This window comes from Ictidomys tridecemlineatus, chromosome 1, assembly GCF_052094955.1.
Source record: "Ictidomys tridecemlineatus isolate mIctTri1 chromosome 1, mIctTri1.hap1, whole genome shotgun sequence".
NCBI classification, from domain to species: Eukaryota; Metazoa; Chordata; class Mammalia; order Rodentia; family Sciuridae; genus Ictidomys; species Ictidomys tridecemlineatus.
The window spans coordinates 14,784,090-14,804,685 of record NC_135477.1 but is presented as its reverse complement, the minus strand read 5'-3'; the positions used below and the strand labels follow the sequence as shown (position 1 = coordinate 14,804,685).

At 42.4% G+C, this 20,596-nt stretch overlaps 1 protein-coding gene across 5 annotated transcripts in view; it reads right to left on the bottom strand.

Moving 5' to 3' along the window:
- The window catches only part of Ablim1 (actin binding LIM protein 1), a 186,827-nt gene that overhangs the window by 23,569 nt on the left and 142,662 nt on the right, over nt 1-20,596 (bottom strand). For 2 of the 5 annotated variants that reach the window (XM_078045070.1, XM_078045097.1), the window contains exons 9-13: nt 11,662-11,739; nt 10,728-10,883; nt 7,240-7,275; nt 5,424-5,553; nt 3,270-3,389 (exon numbers count right to left, since the gene is read on the bottom strand). In XM_078045070.1, the coding sequence (XP_077901196.1) occupies nt 3,270-3,389; nt 5,424-5,553; nt 7,240-7,275; nt 10,728-10,883; nt 11,662-11,739 (520 nt within the window). Of the gene's footprint in view, nt 1-3,269; nt 3,390-5,423; nt 5,554-7,239; nt 7,276-10,727; nt 10,884-11,661; nt 11,740-18,625; nt 18,671-20,596 lie in introns of all 5 variants that reach the window. The other 3 variants (XM_078045130.1, XM_078045138.1, XM_078045117.1) reach the window with 2 other exon arrangements.

Genomic DNA, 20,596 nt, shown 5'->3' with positions numbered 1-20,596 from the left:
TGGAAAAGATTCCTTTCAAAGAGACTTAATCTATGCAGCCCTCCTGCTCACAAATCCAATTTATATTTCCTGGCCATAGGATGTCATATTTAGCAGTATTTCAAAGGGGGAAAGAAGAGAAACTCAGCAAGTATTGCACAAAGTCTGAAACAAAGTGAAAAAAAAATTTTTTTCCCCCAGATCTCTAGTCAGGAAGTTGTCCAAATGGCCCAATGATGACATACTAACACAGAATGAGGCTGCAAGGAAGGTTGCAGAACAGAAATAAAACCAGATGGATGTTACAGAAAATGGCTGGGGAAGCAGGACACAGTCTGTAACATGCATCTCAGCTTCTCACCCATGCACATGTCCTCGGCTCAGTGAGCTCTGGGGGCTTGGGCCACATGCATCAGAAACAAGGACCAGGAAGTGGACTTGGGCAGCTGCAGGCTGGGCTTCCTGCTGCCAGAGTAGCAAGGGCCCCTTCTGTTTCTGGCAACATGTTCCTGAGATGGACACCCTACCTTTAATCTCACATTCATTTAAAAAAATAACTTCCCCATGATCACAAGTTCCAAAACAAAAAGTTAATGTACCCCTGGGAGACATCACCCCATTTGACAGATCTCTTAGATGCGTTCCTCAAATGGCTGTAAGTTTCCTTCCATCTGAAATTTCCAAGTGCTAAAGAAGCCGTCCATGTAAATCGACACAATAACGAAGAAATAATTCCTTGGAATAATAAGGATTTAGCCAAATATGTTAGGCTTTTAAAGCGATATCTTTATACAAATTCTCCATGTTTTATTTGCTGGGTTAGCAAAAAGCTCATCTGATTTAAAAAATAAGAATATACTGCTATGTACATATTTTTCTTGGAAGTATATAAATTGTTTCATGTGAATAAAATATAGGCCTCTATTCAATAAAAAGAAAATGAGAGAAAGCAGAGATCATTAGATGTTTTTAAAAGTGTAAGTTCAGGGTCACGCTAATTCCTCTTGGTCTAGTGCTTTTTATAATTTAGACAACATTTGTGTTGAAAACTTCAAAATCAGACTGAAAACAGAAAAGAATGCATCTTTACATTTTTTAACACTGAACCATTTGGGCACACAGAGGTATTATAATTTTGTAACTTAAATGATTGAGAACGATTCTTTGTTTTAGCCTCAATGAAGATGCAATTTTCTAGTGGGTCAGGAGGCTGAGGCAGGAGGATCATGAATTTAAAGCCAGCCTCAGCAACTTAGTGAGGTACTAAGCAACTCAGTGAGATCTGTCTCTAAGTAAAAAATATTTAAAAAGCTAGAGATGCGGCTCACTGGTTAAGTACCCCTGGGTTCAATCCCCAGTACTGCCGCTCCAAAGAAATGTAATTTTTATTTTCTGGTTTAAAAGAGAAAGGTTTGCTTAAAAATTTTTATTTGCACCTATTTATGTGGAAGCACGTGCACCTAATGGGAACAAGCTCTTCTAGGGATGCGAGGGGCTGGGGTCTGGGCTGGCTGATGCCTGTTCCTAGTATGGGCCTGGGCTAGTTGCTTAGCCAGGGCCTCTGAGGGCTCCACAGTCTTCCCACTGGGATGCCTTCACAGGGAGGCTGTGAAGAGTGAATGGAATGAGGCAGTCAGCAGTGTTTCCAGCACCATGCCAACCATATACAGGGCACTCCAGCTCATATCTTCCCGATGAGAGCTTGCATCCTTCCTGATGTATAGACCAGGCACATAACACTCAAAAGGGCAAGTACATAACCCGAGGTCACAGAGCCAGCAAGTGAAAGGAGTAAGATTTAAATCCTTGATTCCAGTGCCTCGAGCTTTCCCTCTCTCTACATGACCACTTGGGGACACAGGGTACTGCTAGTCACAGAAATTTTGCCATGTATTATATTATACACTTTGTGTAACTTTTCAGGGCCAATGACATTTTTCATTCCATAGAAAGTATCTCTCTGAAAGATAAAACATGCCATAACCAAACTAGGAAATCTACACTTTAATGAATCAAAAATATATTTTTTCTTGAATACCAGAAATAACCTAAGTCTTAATTTGGCCAAGGGCTGCTTTATTAAACTCTCTTTAAAATACATGCTGATTTCCTTCTGGTTTTATAAACATTCGCTGAAGTATCATCTTGACATATGGATAATAATTTCTCCCCAAAATACTAATTAGCAATAATAGTTTTGAATAATCTGTCAAAGATTTTAGAAAGTGCTGTGCCTTCCAAAAAACGTGCTAATGGCAAATGGTGTGTCTTCAGTAAGCATGTCAGCAATATTATTTTCAAAGCATGGAAAATGCTGGAATAGCAAATTTATAAGATAACTCAGCCTGCTGCATCTAATAGGACTCAGTCACTCAGGAATCTAAAAGCTTGAGTAGACTGACAATGAAAGTCTAGGAAACTAGAACATTTCTGGTCAATAGATGCATTAGCAACGGGAGCCCTGCTTTAGAAAGTTCTAAGACCCAGAGTAACAACGGAGCTTGCTTCCTCCTCCTCCTCCTCTTCCCTGTGCTATTTTTCTTGTTAACTTGTTTCACATCAAGATTATAGAACAAGTTAGCCACTCTGTGGGAGCTCATGCTTAATTTAAATTATGGGCCTCTTCAGGGCTCTCCTCTCCCTCAACGTGTGTGGAGGGCCCCAGCCCAGGACTCTGCAGAACCACAGCCACAATGAAGAATGGGGAAGAATGGGGAAGGGTGGGGGCGGGGACAGGAAACAGAAGGCAGAGCCTCTTCTCCATCATGTGGAAACAAGGACAAATTAAAAGCAAAGGTGCGGAGTTATGTTGTCACAGATCATGTTATGTTGCCCAAACATGTTAATATAGTTCAATTGCTTATCCTAGGAAACACGACTTTTAGACATTTGTTACTACACACTATTGGGTTTCGCTGAGATGTATCACATGTTGAACCCAGGAAAATACCCCAAGTATATATTATATTTTGCTTTTGATGCGGACAAAAACAAAATAATAATATACCTGTTTTTTTTCTAAGTGGCAGATGACGAACCATACATTCTTAAATATACTTCCTGTTTCTTCATCTAGAGCCCTTAGAAATGACCCAGCTCTCCAAATGCAAGCTGCTGTGCCAGTTCTAAGGCCACCGTTGGGTACCATCATGACACACGCAGGCATGCTGGAGGGTCAGAAGCTAGGTGGCTGCTCTAAGTCTTGGAGATGTAGCTTATTAGCCTTGCCGGGGTGCTAATAAATCTCCACTACGCAGCGCGGGTGGCCCTGCCCAGGCCTGCCTCCTTACCTTTGACATGGGGAAGGAAGTGGTGTCGGAAGGGGGGGTTGGGGCGGGAGTCGCTGTGGGTGGAGCTGAAGCTGCTGGTGCGCGGGTGGGACACCCTCTGCACACCAGGAGACAAAAGCTCTGTGCGGCAGGGAATCGGGACAGGGCCGTGGAAACAGAAAAGAAGAACAGAAATTAACACAGGAGCAGGGAAAGTGGCACTGTTCCAACGGGGGACAAAAGTGTTAACCAGGAGTCTGAAAAGGAGGAAGGCAGACGAGTTGTTACGAAGGCACCTGCAGAGGGTTAGGCGAGGGTGGACAGAGTCACTCTCAGAATAAATGGCTTTGGTGACGAGGAATGGTCCCCCGGGAAACGCTCTGGCAGTTTGACGCCAGCTACTGTGGAGCGAGGACTGGGCACAGCATGTGGACTCAGTGACACCGGATGATAAAAAGCACCTGACAAAATGGAGCCCTCAGAAATGCCCGTGGAAAATGACAGTCATTTCAAGAAACGTGAAAAGAAGTCCTTGTGTATAGGGGTTGTGTTATTTTTTTCAAGCTGCAAACTCTTCATCCCACTTTGCAGTTTTACATTTTATTTCACCTACACAGAAGGAAAGTCCGTTTGTGTTCCCCAGGGGGCAGAGTGGGGTTGGCTCTTGAGAGCTGGCATCACTGGGGACGGGAAGCAGCATCTCAGAGAAAGAATGGACCACTGCATCTAGACCTGGACCTGGGCGATTTAAGACATCATCCAGCACCCAGAATTTGTAGGGTGGATACACTGGGGTGTTGTACTCAGATCACAAATACCCTTTGAGTTTCATTTTAAATGGGTAGGGCTCCAAAAAGACCAGCTTAACACTTGGAATGTGCATATTTGTAGCATATTGTGAAAGGAGGGAAGAAGAACATTCCAAAGGGTCCTGGCATCAGAACCGTGATTGGAAGAGATTAAGACTTTCCAGTGCTCAGTCAGGACGGGAGCTTGTCAGGGGGCAAGTGTTGCTGACCACTCCCTCGCTGCTCAGGGGTGTGTGGAAGAAGATTACCCTGCAGCCCCCACACCATTCCAAAAGTGCCACAGCTGGGCTCTCAAGGGTCTTGGAATATGTACATCTGCAGGTTACAGCATGAAGGATTTCACACTGCCCAGAGAGCAAAGACTTAAATGGAGTCCCTTGTCCAAGACATGAATAAAATGAATGTAGTTGCACATTAAAAGAGAAGACGTTTCCTGAAAACTTTCATTTAACTTAATTCATTTAACATAATTCAGTAAGTAAATACAGATAAACCTAAAGAAATGGACACATTACTGCAATATCCAGTAGTTTCAATCTTATTACATTCTGCAAATCTCCTTTGGTTTTATTCCTTGTGTTATTTAAAAAGTTAGGATTTGAATGGGTTTGTGAAGTCTTCATAAATGGACAACATCAGCCCCAAGTTTGTTTGGAGGCCAACATCTTCCCTGTGACTTGCTTTCTCGGGGCTTCCTGGATCTCTCCTGGGATCGCCATTCTGCTACACACATCAGACCTCACTAAGAGCTACAGGAACTAAATTCTCTGTAGAAAAAAGGGCAACCTAAAGTCTGCTACTACGTGACATTTTCTACTGTGGTATATCCCTGAGATTTCTGCATATTCCAAGTCTGATTCAAAATCTTAGGGTTGGGAGGCATCTCAAAAGTTACTAGTATAAGCCTGAGTCCTCTTTCTGGAAGGTACATAGCCACACATGCTTAGAAATGCTAGGTGCCTAGAAGAGGGTATTCCAAACCCCTGTCAATAGATGGCTAGTACTGGATTTTAGATGATGCTGATATGTCTAAAAAGCATATCAAAGTACTTCCTGGTGGAGATCTTCATTATAAGTCTCAAAGTGACAAAAATCTTATCAAACCTGAAAAAAAAATCTCCTTTGCTTCCAATATTTCACTGTCAAAATATAATTTAATAAATTACAGTGAATATAGCCATAAAATGATTGATGTTCCAAGAAAAGATATAACACAAAATATAGTTGGGTATCAGTTTTCATTTTGCTATGGGAGAGGATCAAAAATACTAAGCAGTCAGATTTTTCAATATGCTATGCATGGCGGGATTTCACACAGAGGTAACAGCTTATCATGTAGGTGGATACTGGGAACTGTGGCCCTTACCAGGTCTGTGGAAATGTTGGGGAGAGCGCGAAGTGGTTGGAGTGTAACTGTGGCGGCTGTATACAGGGGAGTTGATGGAGCCCTGGCTGGTGGATCGATGGATCACCCGATCCCGAATGTCCTGGTAGCCCTGGAAACAAAGCATGGGAAAGAGTGAGGGCAAAATACTTTGATGCTACCTAGGCACATTTCCAACAAAACCTGGTCCATAGCCAACATCGCTGGGGAGTTATCTTGGCTACCTGTTGGTGTTTACTTCTTAGGGTCACATTCCATAAATACGTAAGCACCTGAGCATTCTGTGTCTAATGCATTTTGTTCAAACCTGCAGTTCTTGTAATTATTAAAAAATTAAGATGTAAAATCATAAACTCTATGGCCATGTTTATATTGTGCTTTTCAGTTTTACAAAGCGTGTCCAACTATGTCAGATCTTCCTAATGGTAAGGAAGAGCATGGCATTGCCTTCCTTCCCCACTAACGTGAAAACAAGGTTCCAAGCAGTCAGACACACAAGTGTATGGCTAGCACAGGTAGGGGTTCCCATCCAATGGGCATCCATATGCTAACCTCATCCTACGTTCTGACCACTGACCCATGCTGTAACACTATATCTGATGACATTTTAAGTTGACACACCTGGAGAACTTGATGATTGCCTTAAGGCCAGTAATTCTACTCCTCACCTTGGGAAGTATATTCCAGGGAAAGAATTTAAAATGATCTTTAAAAGTAATAATTCAAAGATTTTTATAATACCACCATCCATAAAGGCAAAGATTGGTATTATATACTCAACAATTGGAGAATAATTCAGAAACGATGACATATCACTTTGATAGAATAAAATGTCGCCCATGTCCAAACCCAGAAAAGGACATATTGGGTGATAGGTACAATAAATTAGACATGTACAAATGCAATATAAAACTGTCCAAAAAAAGTTGGAAGAATACAAAAAGTATTTTATGTTTCAGGAGTTTGTTGTTTTGTGAAGCTTCTACTAGCACATTCTTTAAAAAAAAAAACTTAAAAGAACAGATGAATGACTGAATTAAAATCTCAGTGCGGTAGCTTTGTGAAATTGGAGAGCAAATGTCAAGGAAACTTTGGTTTGATTTACTTGGCCATATAAAATATACAATATATATATATATAATGACAACACAAAAAGTCCCCAAAAGATGTGCTTCAGTCTTAAAACTAGTCCATAATTGAAGCTGGTTCTTCATAAATTCAGTTATAATTGTTAGATCAGTACTAGAAATCAGTTGCTCACAGTATTTACCCACAAACCATGGAAATATTATGGACTTTTCACGATCTTGAATTATAGAGATTTTCTACGATGGATTTTAGAAAGAGTATCCAGAAAGCTGCTTGATGCTAAGACCAGAACATAGAGTTTACACCAGAAGAAGTGACTTCCTGGGAAGATGGTTCTGCTTATGGATGACACTATGACCACTGTTGGCCTCATCAGGTGACCCAGTGCCTTAGGGTTCAGATAACTTAAGTGTAGATGACACAGAGAGCCCCACACTGGATGGCGGCCTCAATCCCTCCAGACATTCACTTGGCAGTTGGAGGTACAAATTCAGATTAACACGAGGCCCCTTTTACTCCACAGATCACATTTAGAAAGAAATACATTGCTCTTTTAAGGTCCCACCTTACATGTATGTAATCCCTAGGCCACTGTAATCTCAGTTTTTGTTTCTTTATGTGTTGTGTCCTTTTCCAAAAAATTCCAGTCCAGACAAGATCCAAACCACTTGCAAATTTCACTCATTAAAATGGTCAAAATGGTACTTACTTCTGCTGATGGAGTAGGAGACAAAGTCCTTGGAGACTAGGACAATAAAAGAGAAGTCAGTCACAATGTTGTAAATTTTTTTTTTTACCAGTTTTAATTAGATTTGCTTATCAGATTAGTTGGGAACATTATCCCAAATACACGTGCCAACATCTGTTACCCATCCCTGTCTTCAGATTTAATATTTACTGGGGCCCGTGGTAAACTCTGATAAAGTTCTTGGGAGAGATTCTAGTGCACATTTTTTTGCCCAAGAGTCATGGTTTAACAAATATATTGTTAATAGTATTGTTAACTTAATAATCATATTGATGTCTTAAGTGATCAAACTGGACAAAATGGAATTATTTCCCCCTATATATTCAAACTATGCCCAGATTTCCACTGTACTGAGTTATAACATCTACAGAAACATGGGGTTTTGTAAACATGTTTTTAACTAAATTATAACTTTGGCAATCACTGGAAAATAGTTTGGTAGGAGTGTGATGACCAGACATGTGGTATCCTGTCCGGGCTGCCTGGCCAATTTCACCACCACGCAACTTCTGGCTTCCAATCGTCCAGGTACACAGGCTTCCTTAGGGCCAGCAACAAGCCAAGTCCCGTCTCACCTCAGGGCCTTTGGACTTGCTCTTTCCTCCACTACCAGGGCTTTTCATGTAGACACCTGCAGGGCTCACCCCCATTTTCTATTCTATGAAGCTTCAGTTCAAAGTCACCTTCACACAGCACCTGCTGTGACCCTCCTGTGTAAAACAGCAACTTCTCCCCCAGCATTCTTTCTTGTTACTTTCCTTCATTTTTCTTCATGATACTACCTCCCTGTAGAATTCTCCTGTATATCTGTTTGCTTCCTGTCTCCCAAGCTCAATGAGGGCAAGGACTCTGTTTATAACAATCTATTCCCAGTGATGAAAGTAGCTCTTGCCACATATTTGGTGCTCAGTGAATATTTTCTGAATAAATAAAATGTTTGAATAAATAAAATGCAAAAAGTTTTCAACTAGAAATGAAATGCAAAATGAGCATTCTAAAGAACAATGTCAGCGGTGGATTTCTTAGTTTTAGAATTTGATCTTTTCCCCACGCTAACAATGACATGGCAGACTCTCTTGCACTGCAAGCTTCCTCAGGCCCCATGGTAATGGCTGCAGCTATGGCCTGTCTCTAGGGCATCTTTGCTGGTCAAGGATGGCTTCCTATGGAGAAGCTAGCTCTGCTCCTGCTCTGATGATGCATTCTGGATCCACTCTCCCAGGTGGAGGGCTATGCAGGACTCAAAGTTACTCCTGTGTTTCTAAAATGTCTATATATGGATTCTACAAAGGAAGTGTTAATAATGAATGGAATAAATAATAGAATAACTTGTAAAATTGACTCCCTGCATATTCCAGGAGACATCCTCCATCCATAGAGAAACCCTTAGGTCACCATTCCAGGTTATGATGGTAATGGCATTGAATCTGAGAGCAGCTAGAATTTCTGTTGAGCACTTATGTATGAATTACTGTTCTAATCTAAATACCTTACCTAATCCTTATATAAAGACTTTAGAGGTAGGTAGCAATTATTGTTTTCTACCTTGAGTTTACAGGGAAGGAGATTGAAATATGAAATTTTCTCAGTCATATGGTTCATAAATATAGGGTTAGTAAATACCAGAGTCAGTGTTTTTTGTTTGTTTGTTTGTTTGTTTTTGTGGGCACTGGGGATTAAATCTTAAATCCAGGGGTACTATACCACTGAGCTACACACCTCTCAGACTTTTTTTTTTGAGACAAGATTTTGCCAAGTTGCTCAGGCTGGCTCAAACTTGCAATCCTCCTGCCTCAGCCTCCTGAATTGCTGGGATTATAGATGTGCATCACTGTGTCCAGCAACAGTCTGATTTTAAATATTGAAAATTTCACTTCAAAGCCTTAAACCTTAAGAGCCTGATGTTTTACTGCCCAAAATGGATTCACTTGGAAACACAGACCACCATAAAAAAACTCAGCTCCTCCTTGGTTGTATGACTTGAACATTAATAAAGTCTCATCTACTTGCTCTAAGACCAGCCCCTATGTAATTTGTTCGGGAACCTCTCCTTGTCCTTGATCACTTAGGTCACCTTGCAACACTCTTTGTTGCCCAATGGCAACTCAACAGCCCAGGCCAATCAAACTGCATTTGAGAGCTGCCAAAGATGCAATAGATGCAATACAGCAAAGTAACCACTAGGTGGTACTACATGAAAATGGATGTCACCTCTGGTTTAATGGACCATGGCAATGAAGAGTTATGATCTGGAATAAAACCCCAATTAGAAAATAAACAAATAGGAGGAATGTTATATAAATATAAATCAATGTAAATATAATTATAAAACAATAAATATTATCTGTGTATAGCTGACGACAAATTAAACAGATTCACTATACTAATATGCTTTTCCTTTATCTCATTTAAGCCTAAAAACACTGTGTGATTGTCCACTCTCGTTTAAATTTGGCTGAATGGCTGATTTGAGGCAACTATTTGGTCAACATCTCCCTCAATGGACTCAATTAGTCTACAGATGATTCCAATTTAAAAACTAAAGTGGGAAGGGGTGCTGGGGCAGTAGCTCTGAGGTACAGCATGTGTTTAGCTCAGGATCAGTCCCCAGCACCAATAAATACATAAATAAATAGGAAAAAAAAAAAGAATGAGTTGAAGAGGCCAGGAGAAAAAGACCAGAGGGAGGAGCCCAAGGGATGTGAAGCTGTGGTCCAGCAGTGGGGTGTGTCTGCTGGCCAAGCACCACGAAGCCCCAGGAGGACAGGTAATAATGGTGGCAGCTGCCATTTGCTGAACATTTACACATCTGTCCCTCTGTTAACTGCTCTACATCGATTAGTTTATGTAATCCTTTCTAGCCCCCTGTGAGGTAGCCTATTTTCCAGATGAGGGAGGTGGAATTGGAATGGTTGTCACATGGCAACGTCAGACCACCAGTGTGTGGTGATCCCTGGGTGGAGCCCAGGTAACTTGATTCCAGGTCTCACCTCATCCCAATGTCCTTGGCTGTTACCGCAATCTCTACTTTTTTTCTTTTCTTGTACAAACTGATTATGTGAAGATGCTGAAAACTGTAGCTACCAAAATTTCGAAGATATGCTCTCTCTCATCAAGGTCCCCATGAATATATTTCAGGCTCATTTGAAGGTCAAGACCCTCAGAAGACCCTCCCTCCCCTAGTCTTCCCTGACAACTCTACAGCTTCTGTCCCAGCCCGACTCTGCTGTTTTATGTGCAGTTCACTGGTTCTCCCACCTCTGTAACTTCCCTTGGGACACAGATCACGTGACGGGTTTTGAATACCTTAAAGCACCTGGTGCAGAAACCCACAAACAAAAGACAGTCGAAAAGACTGATTTATTTTAACTCCAAACATCAGTTGTTGCACGTGTGACTACAAAGAAAGTGAACTGCGGTGCATCCTGCAACCACCAGGAACTTATTACCTCTCCAAGGCTCTGTCTCTCCTGCTTGTCATCATAGCCCGAGGTGTAGAAAGGCTCATAGGTAATGAGATCAGGACGTTCAATGTCATAAATTGCCTTGACCTTGGGGATGGCGGCTAAATCCTTGTAATCCAGGATTTCGTTGTCTACTTTTGCCTAGTAAAGTTAAATGGAGGGAATTGTTACTCTGCAGTCTCATTTCTTGAGAAACTATTGCCAGTAAATTTTATGTCTTGTTTAAAATGTGAAGACCTTAAAACAAACCAAAAACCCTTGCTTAGCACAGCCATGCTTTCCAATGAATTACCAATTTATACCATCAGTTAATCAGTTTTTCCCCCCTTAAATAATCTAAAGCTTAAGAAAAATTATGTGAAGAATTTGTTAAATATAAAAATGTGTAAACCTGAAGAATAATTTTCTAATTTACTACAGGAAAGGAAAGAAATCTCAAATAGATGGTCAAGAAATCAGTTCCCAGATGGCTAAAACCAAGAACTGCCTATTTAATAAACTAAATATTTAAATATCTTTGATGTCAGAATTTAAGAATACTCAGCAACAGTGTTATAAAAATATATAATTAATCCCTATATATCTGTATATAAGTTAGGTGTCACAATTTTAGAAGTCCAGGACTGGAGGAGACACTCATTATAATTTGCAAGATCTGGGGTTTGATCCTCAGCACTAAAAAAAAAAATTTATAAGTCCTGCATTTTGCAATCATCTTGTGATTTGATGACCACATACAAATTGAATCACCTGAAGGAAAATATGACCTGGAGGGCTGATGTACCAAGATGAACACTGGATCTCTAACAGTTAGAGATGAATCATTTTGCATTAGTTTCTGTTTTGGATTGTCCATTCTGCTATTTCAATCCCCAAACTAGCTGCCCCACAAATGTCCCTTCTGGAAGCAGATACTTACATAGATAGTGTGACCTGGTGAGCCAGGGATGCTGGATCCTGGTCTGGAATAAATACTTTCTGAAGAGGTCCTGGTTGGCTGTAAAATAAATGGTGACTTGTGAGATTTCAGCCATGGCATCAGAATCAAGAAGGCCTGGGGTCCTAAGCTTTACTAAAACTAGTTAAAGGAGGAGAGATGTAGTATCTTTTCTTTGCAGATAAGGGAAAATACAACCTTGAAGGAAAGGGACATGTAGACTAGTTTTGAGACCTGGCACCGAAAGTGCATTGGGGCCTTTCTCAGTGTCTTCCTCTTCTTGCTCCCCACAAAAACCTCTGGCTTTCTCATGCAGCACACTGCTCCCCCTCTGCATGGCCACAATCCCAGCCCTGTCACCACCTCAGCTCCTCTGGACTATAGCAATGCCCCCCACTGTGGGCTTCCAGTTCTTGCCCTTGACTTCTTCAAATGCACTTGGCACCCAGTGGATCTTTCAAAAGAGATTTATTTTATTTCTTTTAAAGAACATAATTTGAACTTCCAATATCCTGCTTTTGGCTTCAGCGTCAACTCGGAATAAAACCACAACTCCCAGGGCCTCGCTAACACTCCGCTGCCTTCTCCTACCTTGTCACTCGTCACCTGTCATCATTCACAGAAGCAGGAGCACCTCCCTGCCTGGGGGTTCTTATCCCCGATGCTCCCTCAGCCTGCAGTGCTCTTACCCACAACCTGACTGGGCTGACTCTTTTTCCTCCTTCAAGCCTCAAGTCTTAGGTATCACCTGCTCAGGGAGGCCCTCCCTGCTCTCCAGGCCAGAGTTCTCACAGTGCCATTCTTACTTTTTCCTTTGTGAATAAAAATTCCAATTGATACATTTATTGGTTTTGCTGCATCAGGTCTGCTTCCCCCTTGACTTTGGTCATGCTCTCCACCCTCACACAGTAGTCACCACTGCATACATCCAATGCTTTGCACAGGTATGCAGAAGGCATAAACATTTGTGGAGAGAATGAGCTCGAATTTATTTGCAGGCACCAACTCATGTCTCTTCCATGATTTGAGCCTAACACAGAGAACATCCTGAGCTTGAAGAAGGTGGAAGAAACAGGACCTCCTCATAGGTACTTGAGAACCCTGAGAGTGTTGGTTATGCAGGCGGGACCCACGGGAAGTGAATGAACTAGGGTTGAGAGCCTCCCCCCTCTGCTTGGCATATTTTGGAAAGTTTTACACAGAAAACCAAGGTCCTGGTCTTGAGAGACTTCCTCATGTCTGTGCAGTTATTTTCTGGAGTGGACGATGTTAAGGTCTACAATAGAATAGGACATTTCCCTTTGGCACTGTTCCTACCAATAAATGACACCTTGAATATAGGTATAACTGAACCCAAAGAACTCCTAACAGCACAGGTGCTGTGTCTCCAATTCACACCTGAAACAAGGAGCGCAGACACAGCTGGCCACTCAAGGCAGGCGTGGTCGGACTCATTCTCAAAGCCACACTCACAGGAGGGCTGTGCCCAGAGATACCTGACTGGGCGGTGGTGGGAGAAGCGTCACTATGCCCAGATGGAGGCACGCGTCGCTCAGCGCTTCCACGACCTGCCACATACAAGGGCTCTCCTCCAACTGTGATTGAAGCTACTATTTCCCAATCACAGGTGAATTTCAATATGAGAAAATTCTACATCAGAGCATGTTGGAAAAGAAAGGATCTGTGTTACACTACTCAAAGAATGTCCAGTTTCTAGATCCATTTCTCAATCAAACTACAGAAGTGGCATTACCCAAATATAACCTTCCTTTAAAAATTGTTTTTAAAACGTCCTTTTAATGAAAGTTGAAGTGACATCCATCTCTGTGGGATAATTAAATACAGGTAGTCCTTCAGGTTCAAGTAGCCAGGACTTAATATTTGCTAAACTTGGTATCAAATTAAAACCTCTTATTTAAGCAGCAACACAGGAATATCAATAATAGCCAGTGTTTATTGCCCAATTCCTATGTGACTGGCCTGTGCTGAGCCTGTATCAGCTTAACCACATTGAATCCGCTCAGTGAGATAGGTTTTCACCACATTTTACAGATGAGAAAGAGGTATGAGTGATCAAAGCTGCAGAGGTAGGAAGGGTCTGAGTTAGGATTTGAACCTAGGTAACTCCTGCACTTGATTTTTGTCTACATCATGAGGTGAGTGCACTCATGTATTTCCCAACACAGCTATGGAACAAAGAGGGTGAAAAGAAGGAATGCTAACTGAAAATATGCTCATTGTCCTGTGGGCTCGCTGCCTGAGTGCCCTGGGGTGGAGGTGGGTGGGAGAGGCGGGCTGCAGGGGTGACAGGTCTTCATTTACTGGAGCTGCTGTGACAAGGGCCTGTGTTCCTTAACAAGCACCTGGGCATTAATTGAAAAGCCAAGTCACATGCTGAGCTTGGTGGTGTCTTGTATGGAACTCATCCCTGTTTTTGCCGAGAGTGGGCCAGGGACATCACTGCCATTTCCTGCGATAACACACCTGGGGACGGCTCTGAACTGCTCGGTGGCTCTTGTCCTGTCCACGATGATAGGAATAGAGTTGAAGACCAATCTGAGCACTAGTGGGAAAGGACCCCTCTGCTGTCTCCCAGAGACAAAGAACTCCACTGAGACAGGGCTCAGGACAAGCTAGCCTGTTCAAGCTGCGTTTCTCCCTCCTTCCTCCTCGGATTAGCGGAGCTTGTGAGTTATCTAGGCTTTCTCCAAGGCGTTCATCCTGTTTGGACTATGAATATTACTGGGCTCAAGGTTTTAAGGGATAATGAACAATTTGCATTTTCATCAAGTTTGATTCTTTAAACGTTTTCAGATCTGAATCACCTCCAATCTGCATGGGCCTGCCCCTGGGTTCTCTGATTCTGAAATAATCCAGAGTCAGTTTTCAAAGTCAATTCAGCTGGTCACCAAGCCTACCAAGGCTCTTAGAGTGACTGCTCTGCCCCTCGTATCTTTAGGCTAGTTAGTGTTATCTGGAAAACGCTCAAGATGTTTCAGAGCTTCAGAAATGACCCTTGCATGGAACTTCCCGCTCACCACTGTTTACTTTTGCTCCATCCTGACCCATCAAACTCTTTTATAAAATTTACTTCCTTAGACCTCCCGTTCATGGTCAAGTTACATTCCTACTTCCTACTCCTTACAATGGCCCTTCTTTGTCTTCCTGTCTGTATTGAAGTAAGGGGATCAAACACAACTCTGCGTAGTGTAATATGGTGGGGTTAAAATCTAGTTCTGGAGTCAAATAATTCAGCTCAAATCCAGGTTCCGCTAGTTGTGCAGCATTACGGGAATTTTTCTTTCTTTTTTTTTTTTCCTTTTACCTTTCTTGAGTCCCAGCTTCTTCATTTATAAAACAAACAGGGGAGAGAGAACCAGCGACAGCTGCTTCATAGTCTTAAACGAGATGATACCTTCGAAGGTCCAGCCAGGCGTGAAGCAAGTGATCAGCATTAGACTTGATTTCTTGGCCAATTAGTCTCGAATATCAAAGGGCACTGCCTGCATTCACTTCCTCAGGATGGAATATTCTTTTCAGATGTGAGCCACACCGACAAGGCCGCCTAGAGTTCTCCATACCACCACGTTAGGCCTCCTCCTCCTCAGAACACAGATGTGTTCATAATTCCTAGTGTCTGGTCGCAGGAACTGACAGTACCTTCCCCTTCTTAGGAACCCCGAGAAGCGCTTCTGCACCCTCTCACAGACTGTCTTCCTGCCTGGTCTCACTTCAGTAACTCATGCCCCTCCCGTGATGGCTGGCAGTGACCTTGCACAGGCCTGTCTTATCTGCCAGGACGGCTCTGCATCTGCTGCCTCCTGAACTGTGCTCCAGGGTTCAACAGCACAGTGGCTCCCCTGCTTCCTGCCGGGTCCCTAATGGCTCTGGGAGTGCATTTGCTCTCAGCTGGAGGTTAAAGGTCTTGCCTTTAAGAAGATAATAAATTACTTTTAAGAATTGAACAATTATCTTTGCAGTGTTTAATCTTAAATATTTAGAATTTTGAATTCAATAGGAAATACCTAAAATTCTGAACATGTTGAATTTTAAATTAATATCTTATTTACTATTGAGTCCCTTTTTTACTTCCAGCCATGTTTTCCCCCCTAATGGACACATGATTTGCTGTTATGACTAATAAATCTTCAAGAGGCAGAGAGCTGTCCTCTAACAGAGCAGACAAATCCACACACTGAAACTCATCTCAACCTTCAGGCACAGACTTCCTGATGCCCTGTCTTCCTCCCAAATCCCACCAGTTGTTTCTTATCATTTATCTAAGTCCAGCATCTCCTCATTGAGCTGCAACAAAATTTTATAGATAATTCTCATTTCCCTGTCTGATCCCTACATGCAATGACTTAACCTAAATTACCATTTCAACCCATTCAGATATTCAGAGTACCCACAGTGACCTGGTAATTATGAACTGAATTCACTAACTGAATGGGTCAGCAGCCTTTGTTTCCAGAACTCTGTACAGGAGTTTATGATGAACAAAATTCCTCTTGTGTCTATATTTCAAACATATAATAAATATGAAGTATCCCCAAAGGTAAGTTCACTTCTAAGGAGAAAAGGAAATAGCAAGGTTTCCCAACTCTAAGCTGCTGAAAGCAAGTGGAGTGTGGCTTATTTCTAAAAGCAAGTGGAGTGTGGCTTATTTCATTTAGCATGATGGTCTCCAGTTCCATCCACTTACCAGCAAATGCCAATACTTCATTCTTCTTTATGACTGAGTAAAACTCTATTGTGTATATATCCCAGATTTTCTTTATCCATTCATTTGTTGAAAATCACCTGGGCTGGTGATTTGGCTATTGTGAATTGTGCTGCTATAAACATTGATGTGCCTATATCACTGTAGTATGATGATTTTAGTTATTTTGGATAAATACCAAGGAGTGGGACAGCTGTGTCATGGTGGTTTCATTCCTAGTCTTTTGAGGAATCTCCATTCTGCCTTCCAGAGTGGTTGTACTAATTTGCAGTTCCACCAGCAATGTCTGAGTGTATCTTTCCGCCTACATCCTCACCAGCATTTATTAATATCTGCATTCTTGATGACTGCCATTCTAACTGGAGTGAGGTAAAATCTCAATGTAGTTTTAATTTGCATTTCCCTGATTGCTGGGGAAGCTGAACATTTTTTCATATATTTTAAAAAATATTTATTTTTTAGTTGTAGGTGGATAACAATATTTTTATTTTATTTTTATGTGGTGCTGAGGATCGAACCCAGTGCCCCATGCATGCTAGGCAAGCGCTCTACCTCTGGGCCACAACCCCAGCCCCATTTTTTTCATACATTTGTTGGCCATTTGTATTTCTTCCTTTGAGAAACATCTGTTTAGTTCATGCTAAGTGAAATAAGCCAGACTCAGAAATTCAAGGGCCAAATGTTTTCTCTCCTATGTGGAAGCTAAAACAAAATAAAGGAGTGAGGGGAAATACCATGAAAGTAGAAGATCACAGGACTAAAGAAGGGGTGGGGGCGGTTGAGGAGAATGGGAAAGGGGAGGGACACAGAATGAGGTTAACCAAATCATGCTGTGTGCATGTGTGTGTCCCGCAGTGAATTCCACCTTTATGTATTCCTATCAAATACAAATTTATAAAAACAATAAATAGACGGGGGGAGGCCAGGGAAGAGGGGTAGGGAAGGAGGAGGTATTAGGGACTGAAATGGAATAAATTTATTCCATATAAGTATATGTCAAAATGAACCTCACGCTTATGTATAGCTATAAGGTGCTTATAAAAAATTAATTAAAAAATATATAAGTCCCTGAAGCCCAATCTCCATTTAAACAGGATATTATATCTGACTGGTTTACTCATTAGCTACTGAGTTAAATAAAATTATCGAAATGTTCATTTAAAAGGAAAAAACAAATGTAATTTGCTAACTTTCCTTTAAGCACTTTTTTCCTTGTAGAAAAAAACACAACTTGAAAGTACAGTTGGAGAAGCTCGGTTATTTCTTTGATGCCATCTTTGGCAACAACATCAACACCCACAAAATGTGGGCTGGTAGGACAGAGAGGGCAAGGGGGACGGAGAGGGGATTGTATAAGGCTGTGATCTCTCAAAGTATTTTGCCAGTGAGTGAGGCAAATTGTTGAATCCTTATTTTTGGCAACGGGAAGAAGAAAGGAGCATTCCCTAACAGGCTTCTAAGAGCACAGGGCTGTCCCACTCAAGCCCACGAAGATGGGGTCTGTGTGCTCACCATTGATTTCCCCAGCACACCTTCCCATATTCACTGTTCACAAGATTTCTAATTTTCTTTAAAAAATAACAAAGAAAGACCTCACTGGAAGACTAGCAGTTCATTTAAAAGGGAAGGGGAATAAAAGGTGTGTGTGGGGGGACATTTAATCAATAGTGAGTAGCTGGATGCTTGGAAAAGCACACCTTTTTGCTTTCTTCAGGAAATCCTTTAAAAGCCCTCTACCCCAGTTAACCCACACTCCCATCCCTACCCCAAGCTTTGCCTGGGTTCATCTGCCTGACCATTTGGGAGGCACCGTCACTGTCACCAGGAGAAGATGAATGGAGGAGAACTCCTGATGTTTCCCCCGAGCTGACACCTCTCTTCAAACGCTGACCATTCAAAGCACTTACCAGCGCTCTGCCTGTTGAGGACGTGCAGAAATGACATTTTTTCATGTACCTTCCAAGTTGGGCCATGATGCCCGCAGGCCCCCAGGACAGTATTGGGAGGCTCTCTGATACCCCTGTACTCTCCCAGTCCAGGAGGAGCAGAGAGGCAACAACCACTAATTGCATCTGTCCGCTGCCAGGCTCTAAGAAGTCTAAGAGGGCCACAGAGACTACAGGCAACGGCAGCCAGATCAGAATGCTCTCGGAGCGCCTATGGAACAACTATAGGTATAAGATGACTGGCACCTGATCCTAGTACTGTTGATGCTGACGGTACCTGCCTTGGGCTTTGGTTGGTGTTCAGACGGGGTGGTGCCAACTGCTGCAGAAGAAGGGACACTTTTAACATCTGCACGCACTGAATGTAAGTCAGGGTGAAAGTAACTCCTTTGGAGTGTTTGGAGAGGAAGCAGAGGGAGCTAGGACACAGCTGCACAAATGTCACCAGGCTTGACCATGGCTGAGAGGCCTGGATGTCTTCCTAGCACATATCTTAACACCTCTGCGTCTGACTGACTGTGTTGCAATGACCCCCAGAGGGGATGAAATCCCCAGGCCTATGGACAAAGAAAGCAGGATGTGCAGTGATGACATTGTAGTGACAGTGAGAGTCCACAATATTATTTCCTTGTCCTAGATGTACATAAGGTTTCTCATCATAAAATCATATCATGGCTTTAAAAAAAAACATATACATGGTATTTGTTTTGGTTCTAGATTTTCAAGAATGTACATTGTAATAAGTGAATGTTAGTTTCACAAGAAAAAAAAAACTCATGCCCATTTTGTAAGTTAGTCAATTCATGCTTTTAGCCTTCAAAGTACAGCAAAGAAACTCCTTTTTAATTCAAAAGCAAGTGACCCATTCTGGGTTATTACAGCTTGGTCCTGGGAGTACCATGCACTTTGCCTACAATGAATTAGAAATGGTCAGAACTGAGTTTTACTTATAGACAAAAGTCATTGGTATTCACATAAAATTCCTCCAAAGAAGTAAAACCAGAATATGTTCTTTCATCTTTTTTTTTCTTTTACCTCTAATTTGAAGGAAAGGAAGGAGTGATTTCTGAATGTAAATAATCAAACGACTTTTCTCCTTATAAATATAACTTTCCTCTGTGACAAAACCAGGACTTATTTCTGGGGCACAGAGTACTGGCTGTCCCTACAAGGACAAGCTCATCTAATAGCGAAGGGGGCTTCGTGACGTGGTGAAAAGGAGCTGCTGTGTGGGTCAAAGCACTGGAAAGATGGAAACAACCGTGACTTGAGAGAGGTGTCCCTTGGAGTGTCCAGGCAAAGGTCCTGGGAGCCACCCTGCTGGCAGAGGGGAAGGGAGGCCCCGCCAGGTCCCAGGCTGTTTACAGAGTTCTGTGATAGGGCTAAGTTGACTTCACTGATATTTACAGCTGGTTAATGGGAATCAGATGTTCCTTTTGAACAACAGGAAAGAAAGGGAGAAGTTATTAGAAACAGATATTCACGTTCTCTCTCTTAAGGGTCTAGAGCAAACCAAAAAAAAAAAAAAATCACACTTCGTGGTATTTTTCTTCAAGTCATGAAAACGTACCACTTAGCCATGGTCTTAGGCCAAGAAAATATGACACTAATTGAATTAAGAATGTACTATTGGGGGCAGGGGAACTATTGAAAATGCAACTTCCTTCCAAGTAGAGGCATTAAGTCTGAGCAGGGCTCCTCACAGAGGGAGGGGTCCATTATAAGCTGTTCCTTTGGGTTCAGAAGCCTCTCATTTTGCTGTGTGTGGGAACTGTGCCCTTGGGGCTGAGCCTTAAAATAGAAAGAAGGTCCCACACAATCCAAGTCGGAACCTGGTACCACGGGCACTGCAAGGCCCCCAAAGCCTGGAGTCAGAGAACCGGAGTGTACAGTCTCTGCAGCCAGTGGCCGGTGCGGCCTTGGGCACGCTGCTCCATCGGCTTCATTCTGCAGGGGGAGGGACTCGGAGGCTCAGCTCCATGAGGTTTCTTCCCACTATAAAATTCTATACTTCAGACATGAACTGGGATAAAATCAGATGGGAGCTCCAACTCTTCCTTAGTGCAGTTCGGGCAGGCACAGGACAAAGCCCCGACAGGAGTACTGGGCTGAGTCCCAAACTGTCACCAGGGCTGTGGAATGGGATTCGTCTGGGCCAGCGTGGGAGAGCGGAAAGTCACTTGCAATTTCCCAGGCCTGGCTTCTCAGGGACCCTCGAGAAAGTGAGTCTGGGCAGCAACATGGTCTC